We start from the raw sequence: 24,275 nt of genomic DNA, 5'->3' as shown, positions 1-24,275 counted from the left end.
ATGGATTACTTTCACTTGCAAGTGGAAAGTGTCCTCTTGAAGAAAAACATCTTTCTCTTCTCTGAACACAGAGATTCTTTGAATCTTTCCCTGCCTGTTGCACAGAACAGTTCTGATCCCTTATTGTACTAGAAATACTGAAAATAAAACTACAGGATTTTGTCACACTAGCCCTGAACAACAACTAAGTGTCACTTATTTACAGAAGGTGTTGTTAAGCACTGGAATGGGCTCCCTAGGGAAGTGGTTGAGTCACCATCCCTGGATGTATTTAAAAACCATTTGGATGTGGTGCTCAGGGACACGATTTAGCAGTTGGTTGTTAGAGTTAGGGTAGTATGGTTAGGTCGTGGTTGGACTTGCTGATCTTTAAGGTCTATTCCAACCTGAGCAATTCTATAATTCTGTGACTTTATTTTTCTGTTGCTGCTGCTAATTAAAAAATACTTTGCCTTTTAATTTTAATTTCCTTTATTTCCTTCAGTTATTTATTAACTGAATCAAGCACTTCCTTTTTCAAATATTAGTTAAATCTCACACTTCCTCTGAGATATGTGCATAATTTGCATGCATTTGTAATGTTTTCTCTAATTACAGACTGAGTCATGAAAGTGAGCAAATTACTTCCTAGAGACATAGATCCATGTTTTAATGTCCAGGTGGAGGTTTTCAATCTCACACTTCACTTCAAAGGAGGAATCCGATTTTACAGTAAGTGATTTAACAGCTGAATGAAAAATAAGCTATCGTTAAATTCTTACCTTTTAGACCCCTTTCTTTAAAACTAGAATGACTATAAAGCCAGAAACTGACCTTGAAGTCCTCATCGCAATCCTATAGCCGCACAGGAAACAATTCTTCCCATCCAGGATTAACACTAACTCTCTCTGCTGCCCAAAGTTTAAGCTCATTTTCTAGATAGTATTTAAGAGCTGACACTGAGTATACTTACTTAACCCCAAAAAAATCTAAGAGAGTCTCAAGAAAGCTTTTTATACTTTTGTATGGAAGCTTTACCACAGACAGAGCTCCAGATAAAAGCAGTGAAGAAAGGGATAAATAATGTGCTTCAATTAGAGTTCTTGCTGTCCAATGTAGGATACACAAGTTGAGATGTGACGAGAAGCCATTATTGACGTGGCATGTGATTGACTTAGTCTGTTGCATGTGAATACACAGCTGCCACCCTGTCGTCGTTCACTGAGGAACATCTGTATTCAGGCAGGTTCTGCAAGTTCAATAAGCACAAACCTCTTTCCACACAGGTGAATAATTCTTTCAGAACGAAGGAAACAGTACACTGTCACTGTTATTGTTTGTAATGCACTAATGGCTAGAGGCTCCCGTCCCATTGTTCTAGGCAGTAGATGAAGCCAAAGAGATCATCCCTGTTACACAGCTAGGGCCTTAGCAGATAACAGGGATTAAACCAAAGAGAACACAAAGTATTGTTAAGACTTTGCAAGTCTGAAGCCAAGACACAGAATCACAGAATTGTAGCCATTGGAAAGGACCTCTGGAGATCACCTAGTCCAACCCCTGCTCAAACATGTTCCCTATACTACATCGTGCAGGAAAGCATCCAGGGAGGTTCTGAATATCTCCAGGGAAGGAGATCACAGAACCTCTCTGGCCAGCCCGTTCCAGTGCTCTGTCAGCCTCACAATACAAGTTGAAATGGAACTCCCCATGTTTCAGTTTGTGCCACTTGCCCCTTATCCTGCCACTGGGCACTACCAAAAAGATCCTGACCCACTGTCTCGACATCCACTCTTCAGATCTTCCTGAGTGTTGATAAGATCCCCTCTCAGTCTTCTCTTCTGCAGGCCAAACTGTCCCAGGTCTCTCAGCTTTCCTCATAAGGGAGATACTCATTAGAGTTTCTCATCTTTCCAGCCCTCCTCTGGACTCTCTCTAGGAGACTGCTGTTTTCCTTGTGCTAGGGAGAACAGAACAGGACCCAATACTCCGGATGTGGCCTCACCATAGAGGAGTAGATGGGAAGGATTATCTCCCTCATCCTGCTGGCCACACTCTTTTTAATGCGCCCCAGGATCCCATTGGCCTTCTTGGCCACTGGGACACACTGCTAGCTCATGGCCAACCTGTTGTCCACCAGAACATCCAGATTCTTCTTTGCAGACCTGGTTCCTAGCAGGTCAGACCCTAACCTATAGCCAGTTACTACTTCCCAGGTGTAGGAGTCTACATTTGCCCTTGTCAAACCTCATTAGTTTTCTCTCTGCCCAACTCTCAAGCCTGTCCAGCCTTTGTTAAAGACAACATAGTCTTCTGGTGCTTCAGCCACTCCTCCCAGTTTCATATTAGCAGCAAATCCGCTGAAGGTGCATTCTAATGCATCCTAATTGCTAAGGGTGTGTTTCTAATAGATAAATGTACATCACACATACTCTATTCCATTGCTGAGACCATCAGTGATAGCAGAGAGGTCAGGAAGTTAACAGGAATTAGGATCACTTAACTGAAGATAAAGATTTTCAAGAACACGATAGGACAGCTTGCTCTGCTATTGCATTTGACAGACCTAGCTGGGAGAAACAACATTTTCTTTAATCAGTCTCACTTCTTCTAAAAGTATTTAATTCACTCCAAATTGAACGTTAAATGAAAATGGTTCCTTTGTTTATTTCAAGTCTGAATATTTGCTGATGTATCACTATCACACAGAATTGTATAGTTCATTTTCAAGAGATAAGGCCATTTAATCCTTATTTTATACAACTGATCTTTTCGTCATTAAATATTTATTGGTTAAAAAGTGTTGTGCATTCCTCAGAAACTGATACAGTATGTAAATTCATTTCTCTTCATTTCTTCCTTTTCTAAAGGAAGTGATGTTGCACAGTAAAAATAATCTATCTATAAGACCTTGTGGCTAATTTTGCAAGATAATGCTACAGTGAAGAAATTAATCCTGACTATTATCTCTCAGAACATTTGACTTATCTACGTATTTGGTTCAAGAGTTAAAGACCTGCCCTTTATCTTCACTCTTGGGAAAAACTTACTCTTGTGAGCGAAATTCTGCAGTTGAGACAGTGAATTAATACTCTTAGTAACACTGAGAATACATTTACAGAACAAACTAAAAATTAGAAATAAATATCTGAAATGCAGAAATGAGAGCACATTTAATTAATATATTGAGAAATATCAAGTGGCAGCAAATATCTAAATTATAATTTGCGCTAAAGAGAAAGGTGGGAAGAAGTGGTCTGCATTTAGGTGACTACAACCAGAAAACTAACAATTCCAGGAATAAAAAAGAGGGGAAATAGTCCTTTGTGGAACTCGGTCCCTTAGAGCTCATCTTATCACAAAGCAGAATATAAAAAGCCTGTGGAAGGCCATCATCAAATTGTGCTTCAACTCAACAATGTACCAACTTGGCAAACCTATCACCAGGAGCTTTGTGCTGAAAAAATTGAAGCTACGTAGGACACTGAGTAAGAAGTGTGATTTGTCATTCACTGAATCATAGAATGGCTTGACTTGTAAGGGACCTCCAGTATCAGCAAGTTCCAACCCCCCTGCTGTAGGCAGGACTGCCAGCCAGTTGGTCCAGCATTGGAGCAGACTGCCCAGAGCCCCCTTGAACCTGGCCTTGAAAACTTTCAGGGATGGACATCCACAACATCTCCAGGCAACCTGTGCAAGTACCTCACCACCCTGTCAGTGAAAAATTTCCCTAATGTCTAATTTAAATTTTCCCTCCATTAAAATTTTCCCTCCTTTAGTTTAAAACCATTCCTCTTGTCCTATCACTATCCACCCATGTAAAAAGTTGATTTCCCTCCTGTTTATAATCTTCAAATGTATAATCCCTTTCAAAAATTGGAAGGCCATAATGATGTCTCCCCACAGACTTCTCCAGACTGAACCCACAAGCCCAGCTCCAGCCATCTCATCATCTTCCTAGTCCTCCTCTGGATTATCTCTCCAAAAGTTACATATCTTTCCTCTGCTGAGGGCCCTGGACTTCGCACAGTACTCCAGATGAGGCCTCACAAGGGCAGAGCAGAGAGGGACAGTCATCTTCCTTGCTTTGTTAGCCTTCCCTCTTTTGATGCAGCTCAGGATACCATTGGAAGTCTGGGCTGCAAGTCCACACTGCAAGCACACATTAAGTTTTTCATCTACCAGGACCCTAAATCTTTCTCAGCAGGCCTACTCTCAAGTTCTCTCTGTCTGTACATGCATCTGAAATTACCCCGACCCAAGGGAAACACCTCGCACTTGGCCTTGTTGAACCTAATTAAGTTCACATGGGCATAGCTTTAGAGTTTGTCAAGGTCCCTCTCAGTGGCATTCCTTCCTTCTGTTCTATCAACTGCACCACCCAGCTTAGTGTCATCTGCAAACTTGCTGAGGATTAATATCACCCAGTTTTACTTGAACATACAGCATAAGTGCATGAGGGTGAGAATGTGGGTGCATATGTATTTGCATGTGTGCATCCAAGAATAGTTGTAAATAGTGTGATCAGTTATACTGTGCTTTATTTTAGCTTGGTACAAGAACTCATTGCTGGAAATATCTGGCTCACAAACTACAGAGGGTCAGATAATACCATCATGGGTCACTGCTCCTTAGTTCTTAAAAGAATTTTACTTTATTCTCATAGTCAAAGAAAAATCTGTTTACTGCTGCTCTTCAACTTTATGAAGAAAATAAACTTAAAACAGAAATTGATAAATTGGTCTCAAAGCTCTTCAGTGTAAGAAATAAACATGATAAGTAACTAAATATTTAAAGTTGCAGTCTAATATTTTATAAGCTAAAATGGAGGAAAATACCTATGAATGAAGCCCTATCTAATGAATGAACTGAATTTGAGAAAAAATTGTGGTGGAGACTCCAGAGTGATTCTGCTGATCCTAACAACTGGTAAGTTCCTTCATTCTTCATGTTTAAATGTGCTGAGGAGGTGCTGAAAAGAGGAACTCCCTGTGGGCCCAGTTGGGGACTTCACTGCAACTGCTGAGTGAGAGACATCAAGGAACATGCAGTTATTGCTCCACCACAGCCAATGCATCCAGACAGTGCAGAGAATGGTGGCCCATCAAGAACATCTTGGACGATCTCTTAACAACTACAGAGTGTACAAAAGGAAGAGTTAAAAAAAAAAAAAATTAAAAAAAAATAAAAGTAGGGAAAACACAAATGTTTTTAGGTCATATTAATACGTTTTATGTCTCGGGAGCTACCACAGTAGTGCAGAGTAGGTGTGCAGATGATGCAGGCACAGCATCACAGAATGTGATCTCAGAACAGCAGCATGTTTAGATGTCTTTGTACTGCATTGGCTTTAGCAAAGCAAGCCTTAACAGTGCAATTATGATTCTCTAACTAACTTCCATTTAAGCTGCTTCTTGACATTAGGGCTTCAAATAAAGGTTTACCTGTCATGTTCAGCAGCGTATTACTTATGTCTGATCCTCCAACCTACTGTGTCAATGGTTCAAGTTGCAGACTGCAGATCCCAGGGGGTTCTCTGGACTACTTTTCAAGAGGCTATAAAATGCATTCTCAATACACTTCAGTTCAAAATAGACTCAAATACACCTCACTGGAAAAAAAAGTCAGGAGTCTGTGAAAGATTGAAAATTTCTTAGTGGCAAGAAGAAAGACAGTAACACTACCACTGCCTCGCTAATGCCGAGTTTAACTTACACCTCTGAGAAAAGACTCCAACAAAAGAGGGATTGGTATCTCCTGCCAGTAAGGCTATACTGCAGTATCCGTTAACCTAATGACTTGGAAATCTTTTAATCTTTTTCATGAACTAGACAGAGATGCTATAATATTTGATGCAAAGTGATGCAAAACACATACGCATGTGACATGCTACCACACACAGAGGTCACCTCCAAGGGATTAGAGAAAACTTCATCCCTTCCACACATATTGAATTAATTTCATATTTTGGATGGGAGCATATCTTGCACCACGTTTGACCTACCAGCAACCTAATGCCTCCCATCTCCAAATGAACAGAAAAACATGTTGATTTTTTTCTCCTTTGTAGTTTGATTTCATCTGAGAAATAGAACAAGACAGATGGGAAATACTGCATTCTTCGAAGAAACATTCAAATAATAACTGGTAATTTATTAAACAAAAACAAAACAAGCAGATGCAAAGGGAAAAAAAAGAAAAGAAAACTAAAATACCGTGCAATGAGCTGAAGCCCAGCCTCACATATTTTAACCCTTCAATCAGATATTAGGACCACTCAGATGTATTTGAGTTGCCTGGCTAAATACAGAGACTTGAAGAAGTAGAGGGAGTGTGCTGGGGTGAAATATTGTGCTATTCCTCCTAGAACCATCTGCTTTTTCTTCTATTTATCAGTTCTTTAGCATTCAGCTGTTCTTTGTTCCAAAGGAATATAAGTTCAGTTTTGAAAATATGCAAGAACAAAGCTTTAGAAATTGCCTGGAATTTCCTCCATTTTCAACCATCTGGCTTTCATTGCTTAGCTTCTCTCTTCACTCCTCCATACATGTTTACTAAATCCTTTCAACATGCATTGACCAAGTTATTGAGCAGTTATAATTAATAACACAATTACAGCATTCTCATTCCCCCCTTTGGTAGGTCATTTGGCTCACCCAGAGCTGCTCATATTGATGCTGTTATAAATAAGAGCAATTATATCTGATTAGATGATGACCACCTCTGAATTTTGGGTTGTGGATGCTGAAGAAAAGTCACTCTTTGGACTTGAGTCAATTTATTGTTGAAAACAGTAAAACTAACATTGCAACAGAGTTTTTCTGGTTCTTTTCGGAGTGATTTAGAATGCTAATATATCAATTAGCAAAATTGATGGACCTACCCTTTCATTTTAGAGCTGAAAGAAGAAACTTCTAGACCTTGAATATTTATTCTGCATTAAATCCTAGAAAGACTGTGCTCTGCCTAAGTATTACTATATAATTCTGAAAGTGGTATACCTTGAATGACACAAATTAAGTGACTCAGAGGGCACGGAGGAACTGTTTGTCCACAGAAGCTTTGGATGCCCCATCCCTGCAAGTGTTCAAGGCCAGGTTGGAGGGGGCCTTGGGCAGCCTGATGGTGTGAGGGGAAACCCTGCCCATGTAAGTTGGGTTGGAATTAGATAATCTTTAAGGCCCCTTCTAACCTAAACCACTCTGTGATTCTTTGAATGACTGAATTAAAATGTCTTATTTCCTCTCCTTCTGGGAGAAATCACTCTGAATCTCCTAATACATTGAATCAGACTATGTATATATTTTTAGCAATATCAAACAAGCCTATACCAATTAATTAAGGTGGAATTTTATGCTTACTGTGTTCAGCTATTAACTTAGGAATCAGCTTCAAGGTGCTTCACTATTTTTCTGTTCAGTATGGAATGGGACATTCTGCTTCAGTGTTTTCCAGGAGAAAAGAGACCCATCGTTTTCTGCCATTGTTCATGAAGCAAAACACAAAAACCTCTCAGTAAAGTCTGAAACCACAGGAAGTTCAGCTACTTTCGGGTTTGTATATAAATGAAGTCTTCCAATTTTTGTATGAAACTCATCCCAGTTTAGGAAAACTTCTAAAAAAATATAGGGCATGAGACTTTGCTGACTATATATAGCTGTAAATATCTGATCACAGACTTCTGCAGTTTAGTTTTTCTGTCTCTGTTCAGTCAGAACAGAAATGTGTTAAGATACTAAGCCAGAATTTCAATGGAAATTATAAAGTGTATAATATCTCAGGTGCTAAACCTGCACTCATGTTTCAGTTTTTATAAATGCAAAATATTGTCAATATATTGTAGTTTTTTAGCATATTTTGTTCCAGGAGAGTCTAGAACAATTAGGAATTAAAGAAGACAAGGATACCACAGAATGTTATCAAAGTGAAACATTAAGTGAGTATTCAAGTCTTTCAGTCTACACACTTTTGTTCTCAGTGTGGAGCAAAAAAAGAACAGTAACAGTGAAGATCTGTTTAGCATAATTCATCCTAAGTGTCCAAAAAAGAATGATAAAAACAATGAAAAAGAAATCATTACTCTTCACTGGTTACTCATATGTTATCTGTCTTGAGGTATGAACATTCTTATACTTAAGAAAGTATGATTAGTTTCTGTTGTTCAATGCTTTTGCTTATGTACATTAAACTAACACAAGGAATTGTTGACCAGGAAAGGCTTACAGAGCTAAATCTTTGAGAGGATATGAAGAATACCCCATATAAGCAAAAATATTTCCAACTGAAGCAATTTTAAGCTTGGGGGATCCAGTTTTTAATGTTCTCGCTTTTAAACTAAATGAAGTCTTGAACTGTATTAAATTCTAGCCACAGAATTTAATGTTCTGGTTCAGTACGTCCTGTTGTTCTGGTTCAGAAGTGCCACTTTCTCTAAATAAACTAGGAAGGAATTTTTGTTCCCTTGAGCAAGATTTCTGAGCTTTTTCTTATGGTATGGACAACTGCGCCTTGTCTTCTATGGCATTCTTCACCACAACAGTTGCCTTTTCAGCACACTGCCTCCCCTACATGCAACAACTGCATGCCCCAACAGTCACTTACATATCGCAGCCATTTTAGGAAAGTGGTTTTTTTTATATATTTTTAGCTTATATTTTAGTTAATGTAGTTTAGCAGCTGGAAAACAGAAGGAAGAGCCAACACTCTGAGACCTGCCATCTCTTTCTATAAGCCATCAGCAAAAGCTCTGTGAAGTATCAGTGGTTCACAGATCACATTTTGGGAATTTCTGTGACAGGGATCTAAGCTACATCTCAAGATATGGACTTGTCAGTCAATAGCAGTACCTTCATCAACATTCATAAGAACAGGATTTTAGCCTAAATTTCTGCCTGATTCCCAGATCAGGTTTTCCTGAATTAGGATCCTGAAGCACCTTCTTATGATTTAAACAAAGAGGAAAATCCTAAAATCCGTTTTCTTTTCACTTCGTCTCTTTAGAAACCCTAAGATTATTTTAATTAATAGCTATAAAGCAATAATTTTTATATACTAAATGCTATTGGCTTAATGAGTATTAATATGCAATTGCATTTAATGCAGTGCTATTAGTATATATAGAACTTGAGAAGGTTGCAGACTTGCCAGGAGCTACATGGAAACACAGCAACCTTTCTTCTTGCCTCCCTTTCTATTAGTCACACTGCCTGTGGTCTGCAATCTTACTTTTTAGCTCTTACCAGAAGAACCATTTTGGAGATCACATGCTGATTTGCTGCCTGCAGACAGGCAATTTCTTTCAGACTTAGGGGTCTGCAGGACAGGATTTGCATATACTAGAAATGGAGCTTTTTCTCCTTTTCTCAGTTGCAACCCTAGGCGTAACTGAAAGCTTCTTAATCTATGCCCCCTTTATTCCTCATCCTGCTTTAGCTATTGCTCCATGTCATGATCCTCATCACAATCACCTTGTAGTTGGAGAGGTAAACCACATATCCAAGGCAGTTTTAAACTCCCTCTATGCCAGTAGCATGATTATCACAATGGTATGGAGTAACACTCAGAATAATTCAGCAAACACTCATCAAAATTCTCAAAAGACTTTTGTAACAGAAATCACCAAAGTACTAGCCTATGTCAATGTATCTTTTTTCTCTTCTTTTTTAAACAGTACATATTTATTTTCCAAGCCAGAACAGATGGATGGTCATTCTGTCACCATGCACTCTCATTCAATTGACATTGCTGCCTGTCAGTTACAGATTTACAACTACAAAGATACTTTTTGCTTATGTTTTAGCACCAGCAACACAGACAATTTAACCAACTCAGGGTTGCTGTATCCTGCTAAGTAACTTTTGTAATGGTTTTGTGAATTATATCAAAATATGTGTCTACACTTGTACTGTATTCAAATACTTTCCACCCAATTAAACAATTATTTTTGTCTCTTATCATTCTTGGATGCTGGCCATATTTGATTCAGCAGTCTCTGTGTAGCAAAGTCTACTAGTCCACATAATGATACACTTTGAAATAACCTGTTTTCATAAAAAGAATACATACAGCCACCAATATGTAGTCTAAGAAAAAAATATCACCTGGACAACACTGACTGTTTTAAACAGTCCAAAGTTATAAATAAGTCTCTTTCAAATCTGTCACACTACCACAAGAGAGTAAATGCACCTGTGTGCAGCTGGGAATAAAGACAATATGTATGCAGCATATTTTCAAGATCCGACAGCCCTCGTTCTACTTAAATAAACCAGGGGAACCTCATGACAGCTATTTTCTGTTGTAGAAGGTACAGATGTGGATCTTTGCAGACAAAGAATTGCTATTTTTAGGGTAAGGATTGTGGAAGCAATCTGAGATCTGGAAGGAACAAGTTGTGAAATTCTTCTGTGAAAGTGGAAGTTGCAGAAATGTCCCTAAACATTTTTTTTGACTCTGAGTAAAGTTAAGCTAATCCATAAAATATCTGGCAGCAGGACCTGAATATGCAAGCAGTCTGAAATTTGCCCTTTGTTTTCACCGCTGCTTTGCACTTCCCAGTTAATAATTCTAAGGCCTGAAGAGGCTGCAAGCCCCTGTAATCTGAGAAAGAGCATGTGTGAGGCAGTCCATGCCTCCAGACTGAAAGGCCATTTGGTTTGGGGTCACAGCTTATTTAATTACTGTTGTGTTTGTTTTTTTTTTTTTTTTTTTTTTTTTGTTTTTTTTTTTTGTTAAACAGCATAGTTTAAATGGTTCTGGACAACATACCAGACTACAGTTACCTCACACTTGGGTAATTTTTTTGCTACTTCCATGGAATTCTCAAAACTATCCACTATCCGAGGTCCAAGTAGAACTGAAGGCCTCCAGCCTGGATATCCTCACCTAGGCTAACAACATTACACAGCCTTCATGGCCACAGGGGACTGAACTGCATTATTCAGTCTTTCTCACCTTTTCTCACTTTATGCCCACCACAAAGAATCCTGAGGGAGTTAAACTGATCTGCTGAGCCCAGATATCCCAGTCTGCAGTACTAAAACCTAGAGAGCATCTCAGGCTCTTATCTACTCATTGTGCTTGCACGTTCCAGTTTTTCATTAATGACCAGAGCCAAGCATTCTAGTCAGATGGACCTTCTTGAGTGCTTTAGTTTCATGGAGACTTTGCAGATTAGTTTTCCAGCTCCACCAATAACCATACTTCTCCTACATTCCCCAAACGTACACACCTGGTGATAAGATACAGGAAGCATACCTTGGAGGGCAGGGGTCCAGACTACAGGCTTTCAGCAGCTGTGGAGGACGGCGGCTTATTACACACTGAGTCTCATCTGCAGTCTCCCTGGTTTGCTTGTTCAGGCAGGTCACCACAGCCTCCTGGACACCTGCACACAGTAATGCACAGTCACAGCCAGCTCTCAGCACAGAGAGGACATCCAAGGGAGAGAGAGCCCCACTGCTCATTTTTCCCTCTCTGTTGTTACTTTTGCAATTTTCCAGACACAGTCACACATTGCTTTCTTTTGTATTTTGTTTCCCAGTCTCTGTAGAGATGGTCTAATCAGAACTCTGCATGGGATGCTGAGCTCTTAGTTGCTTTTGCTCTCAGCTTCATTGGATGTCTTGACAGCAGTAAAAACTCCATAGGTTCATTCACCCTTTATCTTGCCTGGACAAAGAAACGACCAGTGCACTTCAGTGACTACTCTGTTCTTTGGGAGTGCAGCATGGTAGGCAAGGGTGTGAAGAAGGCCCTGACACTACCATGCTATGTTTCAAGTAACTGTAAGATTACCTTAATTGCAAATGTAAAACAAAGCAATTTCAGGTCTTGGCTGCTTTTCTGCCTCCACAGGCTAGCTACTACACTGGAGATGCAAAACTGCCTGGTATATCTGAGAGCTGGGATATGAGAGAGGTAGCTGTGGGGAATGAGAGAGAAGTTGGAAGATTTGGTGAATAGGCTATAACTCAGAAGACGTACGCTTGCACGTACCGGGTACTCTGTCTTATTGTTCCTGAGAGTAAGATAGGCATATTAAGATGCTTTGGATCACATGCAAGATGGAAATGTGCTCTTTACATTCACCCCAATCTCCTGATTTAGGAAAAGATCAGTTGAACTCATAAATGCACCATCTCTTTTAAAATCAACATTAAGTTTTTCAGAATATCTTAGAATCTTTTGAAGTCAAAATGGTGAAAAAAAAATAGGAAGAAAGTCCAAGAGAATAATATAATAGAGCTGTCCACACCTTTTGCCATTTCTAATGCCACAGCACATCATGCAAACCGTGATATCATATTACTCAACAGGACCAAAGTATTGCAGCTCAGTCAGATATGACACTGTTTTGAAGTCACTGCTTTCTGCTTTGCAGTGATCACCTGTGCAGCCTCACAGCAAGGTCAAATTGAAAAAGACAAAGGAAAAGAACAGCTAGTCCAGATACAGTGAAACCTTGGAAAGTACTTTTTTTACCTGCGTGGAAAGAAACCATTGAGTCCTACACATACTGGTGACTTCATTGTGTCTGCTAGAGATAAGGCTAACTTACTACCTCTTATGTACAAGATTCTGTTTTTTCAGATCAGAATTTTTAAATTGTATTTCCACAGCTTCAATTTCTCGTCTCTGAAGTGTGTTACTAATGAGCTGCTGACCAATACTTATCAAATTATCTCAGCACATTTGCCTGTTTTAGAGCTGACTATTCCAAAGTGATGGTCTTGAATTCAGCTTTTCTTCCATTTCTCCATCCAAACCAGATGACTTTGCATTACCAAGCTCACATAGCCAAGCTCTGATAATACTGTTTTCAGCTTTTAGTATGCAACTTGCCCAGAACTTATATTACCCATAGTTATTCCTGCCACATACATGACCTCTGACTGTATTTTCAACAGTTTTGGTCTTTCATACTGGCATTCTACTCTGCTAAATAGCATTATCTTTCAGAGATTCTTGCAACTTTTTACATTTTAAAGATTCCATTATAAACTATAATCTTGTCAGCCTTGGTATTGAAGAAAAAGGCTCCCCCTGAATTTAGATAATCTGTAGTGTCTAGATTAGGTATTGCCAGAGATTCCTGGCTTGAACAGTTCGGGCTAATGACTTAAATATATTCTCGCTTGCTCCAGCAGGAAAAAAACACACTCCAAATAATTTTTACATTTGTCCCTCTGTTTTTGATTGGTCAATGCAGTGATTGGCTACAAGCTTTAAATCAACAAATGGATCACTGAATCTTTAAAGACTATATGGACTGTCTATTATCTGTCAGAACTTCTGTTATCTTTATTAAATAAGTGTGTGAACTTCATAAATTTTGCTTCTCATTCAAGTAAATGAGTTCTAAGCACTATTTACTGTACAACATTATTAGAACAAGAGCTGTCCTCTTCAAAATTGCTTTCCTTGAAATAAGAAACCAGTTCTGAATGGAAAATTGCAATACAAAAGGGTATAAGGGTGGGACATGAATCTAAGCAGTTTAAGTTCACGTTCAAAATACCATCAACTGAGATTTTTCTGTGTTTATATCTACCAGAATAAAACAATTGTTACATAATATTTGATGACAGCCCTGGAATATGCAGCCACTAACAGCAGACTAAATGACTAATTCCTTTTGGTTGCTACCTCTACGAGGTGAAAGGTTACTTCTGCATCTATCCAATTTCTTCTCTTGACACTCCCAAAACAATAAAATTAATTTGACCTGTCTTGCACCTACACTACAGAAGTATCAGACTTAGCATCTGCTAATCTGGAAATTTTGGAGTTGACATCAGAAAAACAAAAGCTACCAATTTTTGCTGAGAATTGAAAGATTGAGTTTATAAAGAAAAATGTCTCTGTTAGTTCAGCCTATGTGAAATGTATTTTAAAAATATGCACATAATCACTGTGTTCAAATAAATGACTTAAATTCAAGAGAATATTCCTAGAAGTTATTCATGTTTCAGTACTCACAAGGCAAATGTGGCAAATCATTAATGTCATTAGTATACTCATTTCATGACAAGTGCTACTGTATAGTCAGTGCTCATCACCACTTAGCAAAGATTAACATCTATTATTTTCTATGTAGGAATCAAAGCAATTGGGGTAATTGTATGACAACTCTTTGAGAACTGCTCTTAACGCTACCATCAGCAAGATAAAAGTAAATTCAGAAATCCTTTGTATTATTTTCTATTTGTTTTGTTGTTGCTGTTGTTTTCTTTAAGTCTGTAAGTGATTACAGAGCTATCTGTTAAGCATTCATGAATCACTAAGTGGCTTCCAGTTTTATAATATGTATTCTGCATTTACCTACAGTAAACTTTTTTTTTTTTTTTTTTTTTTTAATAGCCAGAAACTTCTCATGTAAAAAGACAGCAGTTGTAGAAATCTAGGTTTAATTAAACAAACAAACAAACAAAAAAACTGGACGAAGCATATTTTTCAGAACTAGCTAGAAAAAACAATTATTAAAAAAGAATATCAGGGAACTGTGTATTAGTATTTTATAATATGTAGAACCTGCAACCTTAATTAACTTTGAGATGCTCCAAGTGCCAAGCTGCTAGCTTCAGGCAATCACACCATTAGTACTTTTTACCATACGTTATCTTTAGCAGGAGGATCAGAGCTAGTGGCACTTAATGACAAGAGTTCAAGAATCAGCTGAGCCCTTAAAATATCAGTAACCAAATGCATCTGCTATGGTAGTACCATTTGTTTCCACATATTTATACTTGCAAAGCAGAAGCCAAGAAATAAAAACTAAAACTGACATTTGATTCCTGCCTGTATCATGAGACCACTGTAACATTCAGCTGTTTTTGTGTAAGCACATTCTGTGAGACCAGATGATACCGGAAAACAGAGATACGAGTACACCAATTGTTCTAAGTGTTGATCTGAAAGGGGAGCCTGAAAGTCCTGAGTATAAAACATGTTGTGCAAAGAGAGTTTTACAGTTTTCAGACAAGCTTTCCACATAGATGTAGCAAAGCAGCAAGTCCATCAGTGTTCACAACAAAACACACGCTTGAAGAGGGAAAGCACACGCATCACTAAAACACTGCACTTACCTCCTCCACAAGACTCTGAACACTCAGTGAAGCCCTCATATTCCCAGTCATAGAGCTCATCGAATTCCTGCAATCTACCATACAGCTGATCCGTTTCTTCAGGGGTATATTCAGCTGCTTCACCATTGCAGGGACCACTGTAACAGGCTCTCTGAGACACAGGTTTGGGACCTTCACATTCATCAATGGGCAAGTCAGCCACAGACTGAGAGAAAGACAGAAGCACTTGACATTTCACAAGCCGCACCTGGCTGCCCACTCCACAGGTGACACTACAGGAGGACCAAGCCTCAGGAATAAACCTGTGAGGAGAAGAGTGAGTGCAAGTTAATCAATGTCCAGACACAGCCAGCCATGGAAAAGTAGCATAAATCTGTCCAAGACAAAGTCTATTCAATGAAGTAACTTCACCTTATCATGGTGCTATTATGAAACACACGTAAAAGCGATGGCATATGAGTTGAGTTGGTAACAACTCAGTAGTAACAGTAGAAAGATTCTCAGTAAATTCTGGAGTACTTTATATCCACAGAAGAAAACATATACCCTATGTTCATCCTAAAAACTCCCAGTGCAATTAATCCTGCAAACTTCTGATGTGCATCCTAATCCTACTAGCTACTGGTTTTTTTAGGATTCAACTTCTTTCCCTTAGTTGACTCTGCACTTACATTATTAAAAAACACTACATAGTACTCTATGGAAAGTAATTTCAACCATTGTTCCCATGCTGTGGAAACTGTTTTAATTTAAAGCCATAAAAAGGTAAAAGCCCTCGATTTTATTTCCCAATTTTCTCTGGCTGTAATCCCTCTGATAAGGAACTTATCCCAGATTTTGTCTTCTGAATATCTATACATACTTGAACCAAACAACTTAGAGCCATCTTACACTATGCACAATAGACCAAATTCTGTGGGTTCTTATTTTTTTGTGTGAATGCGCTGTTATTCTCTGTGAAATAATTTCTACATTTTTTCTGCATGGTCACTTTTCTACATTCAAAAATCAGTGCTATTCTAATGAACAGAATATTTATTAGGGTCAAATAGGATCAACTGCCTGACAGGAACCCAGGTGGTTCAACACCTAAATAAATGCATTAGCTAACTTTATCAAATAAATCAGAATTTACAGGATGTATTTTTGATCAAAATCTCGTGTGCCACTGAGAGTATTCCTCTCATTTTGGTTTTAAGATAGCCCACAACAAACTTTGGCAATTTTATCCAGAGCAGAAGGCAGTGCACACATTTCTTCTAGAGAGTAGACCTGCTTGCAGCTATCAGAAAATCTCATTTCTTACCTTGACAATGCCATGCACAGCCTGATAGGGATAAAACGGAAATTTAGTTTTGTGATCAGCAGTTTTTAAAGTTTTTGTATGCAGTTTTATTTCCCCAAAGCTACTGCTCTCTAGTTGACAACAGAACCTTCACTTTACTGAGTGAAAAACCAAAAACCGTGGTATCCTCTCAGTATATATCTAGCAGGATCCCTGACTGCAGCAGCTTGGTCTCCTAGGGCAGACACTGTGTATTTTGCTACCCACTTTTTTGTGGTTATTCATAACATCTTAATATTCACTAGCTAGCACTATTCAGCTATATACAGGAAGTAATAGAATGGAAATTGTGTATATTACTATAATATTATAATGTTATTGCAAAGACTATAAGATTTATTTCTGGATTAAAACCTCTGAGAAACAAATGATGCTTTTTATTCCATTTCCATGCTCTAAGACATTTTATCTTACAAATGGTAAGTAAAGATGGTTTTGTTTCAAAGATGGCCATTTGTAGTTTTAAAAGGATTATAGTTTTTAATAGCACAGGTAGGCCACATGTGCCATTTTGACTAAGACTACACTACTGCTGTAACTTAGTTTGATTAATTTAAACGTACAGCTTCTTGACCTGACAAACTAAGATGCAAAAAATCCTAACCAGATTAAGACACTGCAGATATTTTCTTCAAAAGCTGCATTTCTTGCATTTTTTAGCATTTTGGATTGTTGTGTAGATTTTCTTTGTTGAAGAGCTGTTGTATTCCAAACCGAAAGGTATAATAGCTTGCCAGGCATTAAAATTACTTGATTAGAAAGGGAGAGATACTTTACATACTCAGAATATTTACATGACTTACACATATCACCCATACAAACACAGGAGCAAAAGACAAAGGAAACAAAAGAGAAGCAAGAACAACAATAGAGATGACTGGATTCTTTTTAAAATGAGACTTGATCTACAAATACCACACATTATCTTATTTTACCCTTGTCTGCAACTTGTAATGAGGGCACTTGAGTATCTTCAGGACAGTGTATTTTGTTCAGATTTCTAGGCCCAATTTACGTATTTTAAGTAATAAATTTGGAAAGATAATTTAATTCAAATATTACTGCTGGCTGTTAAAGCACAGGAGGAACTAGTAGAAGCAAAAGATTTGAAAGCAGAGAAGAAGGGGGAAAAAAACCACAAAACCCCAAACTTCCATATAGTTCTCATTAGATATGAACATTTATGTGATATGAATGTATAGTATAAATACACACTGGTTCTGAATTTTCCCCCAAACCAGGAAATTGTGAAGGTTTTCAGATATCTTTGTGTAGTTATTAATGATAAATGTTGCCAAATGGTGAGCACAGAACTTAAAAAGTATGTGAATGATAAACAGACAATTCCATAGGCTTTAAGTTATTCATTCTGCATACGGTGTATCTTGCACTGCACAGTACTGTGCTTTTCTGCATCCTTCTCTGAAAACTGAAGTGGTGGATTAGGTTTACTGAAAAGCAAGAATTTTAGAAAACAGAAAATGATGCAGGTGCTTCAGATGTCATTGTACATTGTTTAATGAAATCCTGCTTTAGTACTGATCCTTGTAATAACAGGCATAATAAACAAGACAGTCTCAATAACTGTTTGCTGTAGTGTTACAGTGATAGCTGTCAGCCAGAGCTGTCTGTGCTCATGGCAGTACAAATAAGAAATAAAATGATGACTCTTGCCTTGAAGAGATTACTTGGTGTATCTTATAGCTCTTAACATACTTCCCAATGACTAGCATGTTATTATAGCATGAAAAATGAACTTCTGTCCTCTGTACAACAAGGTTTCCTCCCTGATGGAAAAATGCAGCATTTTCATTTTCTGAGGGCTCTGTAGAATATTTCAAGGAGGAGTGTTTTGCTCCCATTTTAGAGAATATTACCAAATGAAGTGAAAGGTGGAAGAACAGAACGTCATGACCAGGTGGTTGGACTAGATTACCTTAGCGCTCTTTCCAACCTTAATGTTTATATGATTCTGTAAGCTCGCTTGGTTCTGAATAACCTAATCATCTCTGCTACTACTCAGCTGCTGGAGTGCTGCCTTCACTGTGGCACCCAGCTGTGCAATGGCTGAAGGACACCTCTAGCTGCCGTCCCCCAGACGTCTCTGTACTCAGCACTGCTCTCAAAGCTGGAAAAGGAAACGGAATGGATGAAAGGTGGAAAACTCTGATAAGAAAACTAGGAGTTAAAAATGGATGTTTTTTGCAAACAAATACCTATACTTGTTTTGTTGACCTACTGATTTACAGTAATGGACTAGAAACCACTTCCCTCTCTAGGAACATGTTGGCAAAATAGTTTGGTATTTAAAAGAGGCATTATATTTTTCAGTGTTTTTCTTCTTTTTGTTAGCAATGTGCACAAGATTGACTTTAGCAGAAAGGAATCGATTATTCCATTTTTCCATGGAAAAATTCCATGATTTTTCATATGCACAATAGCCTACATTGGCCTACATCAAGTTCTGGGAATGGAGGAAAAGAAACATAATACTACCAAGATCAGTGGACTTCTGCAGGAGTCACATAGATGTGGCAGAGCACAGGTTTGGGTTCACTGCTTTTGTAGTATACTACAGCCACTGAAAATACTTTTAAAGTAAATTTTAGTACGTTAAACCAGCATATGAATGTTTGTACATAAAGCACTAAATGCAAACATACCGGTCAAACTGTGAAATACTCTGGAGTCCAGCCTTCAGGCTGGGAAGCACACGTACAGTTTACCAACAAACACAGGTTTATTTCAGCTACCCACAGAATTTCATGGATGTATGAAAACTGTGGAGATACCACTTTCCTAGTTCAATTTTGCAAAACTATTAGCATTTGTAAATATTATTATTCATACTTACACTGGAGAATGATTTTTTTCAGTTTACAGTTTATTTAGTAATTACAAAAAAATTCTCCTTGAAACATATAAAGGGAATGCATTTAAAAATCCAGCTTCTGTAGAGTGGCTGAGGCAGAGAAGGCAATCAGTGTATATTCATAGAATTATAGAACGACAGAATGTTTTGGGCTGGAAGGGTCCTCAAGGATCATCAAGCTCTAACCCCCTTGCCACATGCAGGGCTGCCAACCTCCTTATCTACCAGGGCCCCATCCAGCTTGGCCTTGAACACCTCCAGAGATGGAGTTGTTTACAAAAATGAAAAACAGTATAGAGACTGATATAATCCATTTTAAAATACATTGTTCAGCCAAAGGCTGAATGGTTCTGAGAACTGTAAGTATCAGTAAGACTGGGTATTTGAAGGCACAGACACCCATCTATTTAAACTCCTAAAACCAGAATACAGCTGGTGAAATAACAGCACTCAGTGGCTTGTTTAAAGGTATAGAAATTTTCTCTGCTAGAACTGGAAACGGAGCTCAGACTTCCAGACTTATTGTCTTGATCTGAAATATGAGCCTGTTTTTCTCAAAGAGGATTCACCTTTCTATGGGAAACAATTTAATACTGCAGATAGCTTACACGCAGAAACTGTGTAGTTGCTGATGCTGTTGCTCAGAGGAGTGAAAGAGAGGAGCCACAATCACCTGTCAATAAAATCCCCAAAAGCTCCATCTGTAAGAGTAATACCTCCTACATAGGTTAGATTGCACTCTAAGTGATTACAGTCTATCCCCCATCATTTCTCTTCAGTTCAGTTTAAGTGCAATCTTCTCCTTCAGCATAATGTCAGATCACTCTGTACTGTTGGTGCTCTCCATAAATTCACTAGTGTCTTTCCCCTTATGGGAAGATAACTGATTCTACCCCTTATAGATATTAGACATAAATCCTATACAGACGTAAGTCTCTAAAGGATTTTTTTTTATGAATAGAAAGAAATCATTACCTGATATTAGCTGCTACATTGCTGCTCTTTCCTGTGACTGACTGCATTGATAATTTCATTGTTTGCAATTAAATCTTATCATGGAAAGAGTTCCCTCTTTCTTTGCCACATGACACTGATATAGAATAATGCAGCACCACTACTGTTTCAGCAATTCAGTAATCGTAACACATCTAATTCCTAGAGTAAACCACTTGTAAGCAGTTTCAAAATTATATTTTGACCTGTGAAATTGCTACAAACCTAATTACAGAAACCATTTTGTGGGGAAAACAGAATGAGATAGCTTACATATCTTTGGAAACATAAATGCCTACTGAAAAGTAAAAAAGAGATATTGGGCGACCCTGCCACACTGACCTCTCTGACCAAATCCACTTTCCTGAGGGCTCTGCCCCCCACTGATGCATGTCAGGAATTTCCTTTTGTTTCTTTCTGAACTGGCCTCATCACTATGATGGTGCCATCTGGCATCCAGATATTATTGTTTGCCCTCTTTTTATCCCCTTCTTTTTATGGCTAGCACCATGGTTATTTATGGCAATATGTTAAAAGCTGGGTATGGTGTTAACATACAAAAGCATTTTTCAAGAGTTAGAGAAAGAAATCTTTTAAACAACTCCTCCACCATCCATAAAACCAATCTCATTACTCATAGAGAAACCCATGCTTTTTTAATCATGATTGCTGCTTTTTCTGACTCCACTGTCATGCTGTGCTGGTGCAATCAGCTTCAGTGCAAGAGGTCAGGCTGAAAAATATTCTGACTTCTCCCTTTGATAAAGACTGTTGAATAGTCACTTCAGAGACGGACAGCAATAAGGCAACAATACATAGAGTGCCGTAAGGACTTCTCACCTTGCATCTTTGTCCTAGAGGAGACTGCAATATTTTCTTACCAGTCTAGAGTATTTCCTGGCAGTTCTGTCAAAAAATAATACTTAATTGACTCTGTCTAGGGGTGCTGCAGGTTAGATAACGCAAACTTAACTGTTCCCTCTAGACATCAAGTGTCTGAACTACTTGTCAGTAATTATTTGAGCAGCAGAACAAATAAGGACCAATTTAACATGGGTTTGGATTGGAACGCTGAGTGCCCAAATAGATTCTCTGGTATTTCTAATGGACTGTAGTCCTTTAGAAACCTTTTCTTCAACAGGAGAGCTGGTAGGTGTAATTTTTATACCCAGCCATATCATTCAGTGAAACGTGGGAAATACAACCATTGAATTTCCTGGTGAACATTAACCAAATGTGACAGAGGTGTAAAGTTCTTTGTGATAAATTTATACTTCTGTCCAATTCAGCTAATAGCAATACATTCAGACATTATTAAGGAAAGAGGAAGGCAAATGACAGACAGACATATACAGACAAAATTACACTATAAGGCTTGCTTCCTTTGGAAATCCTGGAGAAATAAACAGTGGAAGGCATTAGATGCAGATGGAGTAAAAATGAGATATCTGCTGTCCTAACAGTAAAAAATGATCATAAAATACAGGTGGAATTTTACAGTGAAAAGAGTCCAGTAGATTTATGCTCATATATAAAAACTTCTTAATTCCTAGTTTGCAATTTCTTAGCAAACATGTACACAATACAAAGTCACTAAAATCACAAGACAGCAATACAAGATTCATAAATATGAGACTTCAAAATACACAAGATTTTCAGCTTTGGCTTTTAAATTTAAATAAACAAAAATTTTTTGAGAAGAACAACAAAGTTTCTTACAGGTGGGAGCTGCTTTCTCTGCCCTAAAAATGATAAGGAAGAAAAGATAACAGTGTCAGGGGTCAAAAAGCAGTCTGCTGGCTTCAAAGAATGACCCTGTCTGTAGAGAAGAATGGGAGCAGTGATTTGATGGCATAAGAAAGCTCAGAAAGGGCATTAGATGAAGTGTAGAAGAAAGAATCATTACTAACATCTGCCTGTGTGCAGTCAGAAAATCAGTCACTGTTACATCGCTACTGAGCAGTCTGGAAAATCACAGGGACATATTTATTCTGGAGAAGCTAACAGTACTTCAGCTTCCAGCAAACACTCTCCTGAACACAGTACTGCCGTCTCAGCACTGAGTTTATCACTTCCCTGGATGCCTCCTGATTCACATCCCCCTCTCCCATCCATCTGCCTTTCCCTGAGGCTGCCCTGCCTCCCGTAGCTCGATGCCCACCCTCAAACCCTGCTCAGCCAGCTCCACTCTATTGAGTTAGAAGGGGAAGGCTCCTCAGCAAAGCAGAAACAGATATATATATATATTTTTCTCAAGTCCCAGTGTATTTTCTTAAAATATTTACAGCTAAGTAACACACTGCAAATAAGTGGGATTCTTAGGAAGACAAACAGTAAGAAGTGGATGGTCATGTTCTAATTATTCAAATTCATAGTCAGCAAAAGAGCTGGCAACATCACACACTGTCATACACCAGATGGATTTAATCTGACATCTAAAAACTCTCACTAGTTCTGACCTTTATATTAGTGTGCTATTGTGGACTGACCATTCATTAGCCAAAATAAGTGGTTGACAGCTCAGTATCAATCAGCATGTTGAGCCATAGGATACTATTTGGTATCTTTGCAGCTACAGATAGAGAGACCAAAGGACATATTATCGTCTAACACATCTTACTTTTCAACTAACTGGTGTATTTGAAATTGCTATTCAGCTGAAAGCAGACAAGTGATATTGTAAAACTGGCATCGAAATTGACTTGTTGATTGTGTGAGTTCTGAATGTTCCATCTCTTTCGTTTTCATGTCATTATACATATTTTTTCAATCTAACAACCAGGATCTGAAAAGAATGTGTGTTTAAAGTTAGACATTAATGAAAACCACCACTAATAGTGAAGCACTGAAACATCTTCTGGGGAATTCACCACTCAAGGTCATTGTCAACAGATTAGATTGTCTGACAGAATATGAATACGACTATTAGCATTTACAGGGATTGCATGGATTGGTTGGCAGTATAAGCCATCTAAGTTTTTATTTGTCCTTTCTGGCTCATGCCTTATCACCAGAAATTGTTCCAAATCAAACAAAGGCATGAATAGCGCTGGAAAAGTTTGCACAAAAAGCCTGACTTTTTATCCTCTATTTTAGCTATTAATAAACAAATATAAAAATTTACAGTTTAATTTAATTTAATGTCATATTGATTTCTCATCAGCCGAAAATAAAGATTAGTCATGATTCCAGAGTTGTGTTTTGCAAGGAGAAAAAAAGATGTAAAAATTGTTGACCTATGGCAGAATGAACTTAATCTGAACAGTGCTTCACTGCATTAGTATCCCACTGGTATCACTGAACTGTTGTGAGAGATAGGGTAAAAAGATAAGGAGATCTTAGCTGAACAGACTCTTTATTGCAGCCGAGCAGCGAAACTGTGAAGAAAATAGATGTCATAGCAGCTCATAAAACTTAGAAGATTTAAAGAATCTTAAGCTCCTTCTCAGGCCCTTAAGGCCTGTTTTAGTACAACAAACAGTACACTCACAAGCTTTTCTAGAGTATTTTATCAAAAATGACTGCGATGATAAACCAAAATCTCTACATGTTTCTTTGTAGACTATGCTTATTCTGTACAAATCCCTTATCACTAACATCTAAAGAGACATTTAGCTGTGTGTATATATATATATATATATATATAACACTATACTTTTTCTACAGTACTGCCAACATTGTATACAAAATGTACCTACATTTTGTCACTGTACAAAACTGCTGCAAATTTTTCCAAGTATGATCACATACCAACATAATTCCTTTTGGTAAAATTCCCAACAATATATTTTTAAATTTATGTCTCCTTAATTCAAAGGAAAAGGAAAAAGAAAAGGAAAAGGAAATGGAAAAATGAAAAGGACAAAGGACAAAGGAAAGGGAAAAGGAAAGAAAATGAAAAGAAGAAAAAAGAAAAGGAAGAGGGAAAGGGAAAGAGAAATGGAAAGGTAAAGAGAAGGGGAAAGGGAAAGGGAAAGGGAAAGGGAAAGGGAAAGGGAAA

At 38.0% G+C, this 24,275-nt stretch overlaps 1 protein-coding gene across 1 annotated transcript in view; it reads right to left on the bottom strand.

Annotated features, from left to right (window-relative positions):
• ADAMTSL1 (ADAMTS like 1) overlaps positions 1–24,275 on the bottom strand; it is a 347,780-nt gene that overhangs the window by 55,785 nt on the left and 267,720 nt on the right. The window contains exons 15-16 of the mRNA XM_042877544.1: positions 15,066–15,367; positions 11,236–11,365 (exon numbers count right to left, since the gene is read on the bottom strand). Coding sequence (XP_042733478.1) covers positions 11,236–11,365; positions 15,066–15,367 — 432 coding nt within the window. The remainder of the gene's footprint in view (positions 1–11,235; positions 11,366–15,065; positions 15,368–24,275) is intronic.

Source organism: Lagopus leucura, unplaced genomic scaffold, assembly GCF_019238085.1.
Source record: "Lagopus leucura isolate 7727_CA_CO unplaced genomic scaffold, USGS_WTPT01 Super-Scaffold_100018, whole genome shotgun sequence".
NCBI lineage: Eukaryota > Metazoa > Chordata > Aves > Galliformes > Phasianidae > Lagopus > Lagopus leucura.
Note: the sequence above shows the minus strand (reverse complement) of the source record. Positions and strands in the feature narration are given on the sequence as shown.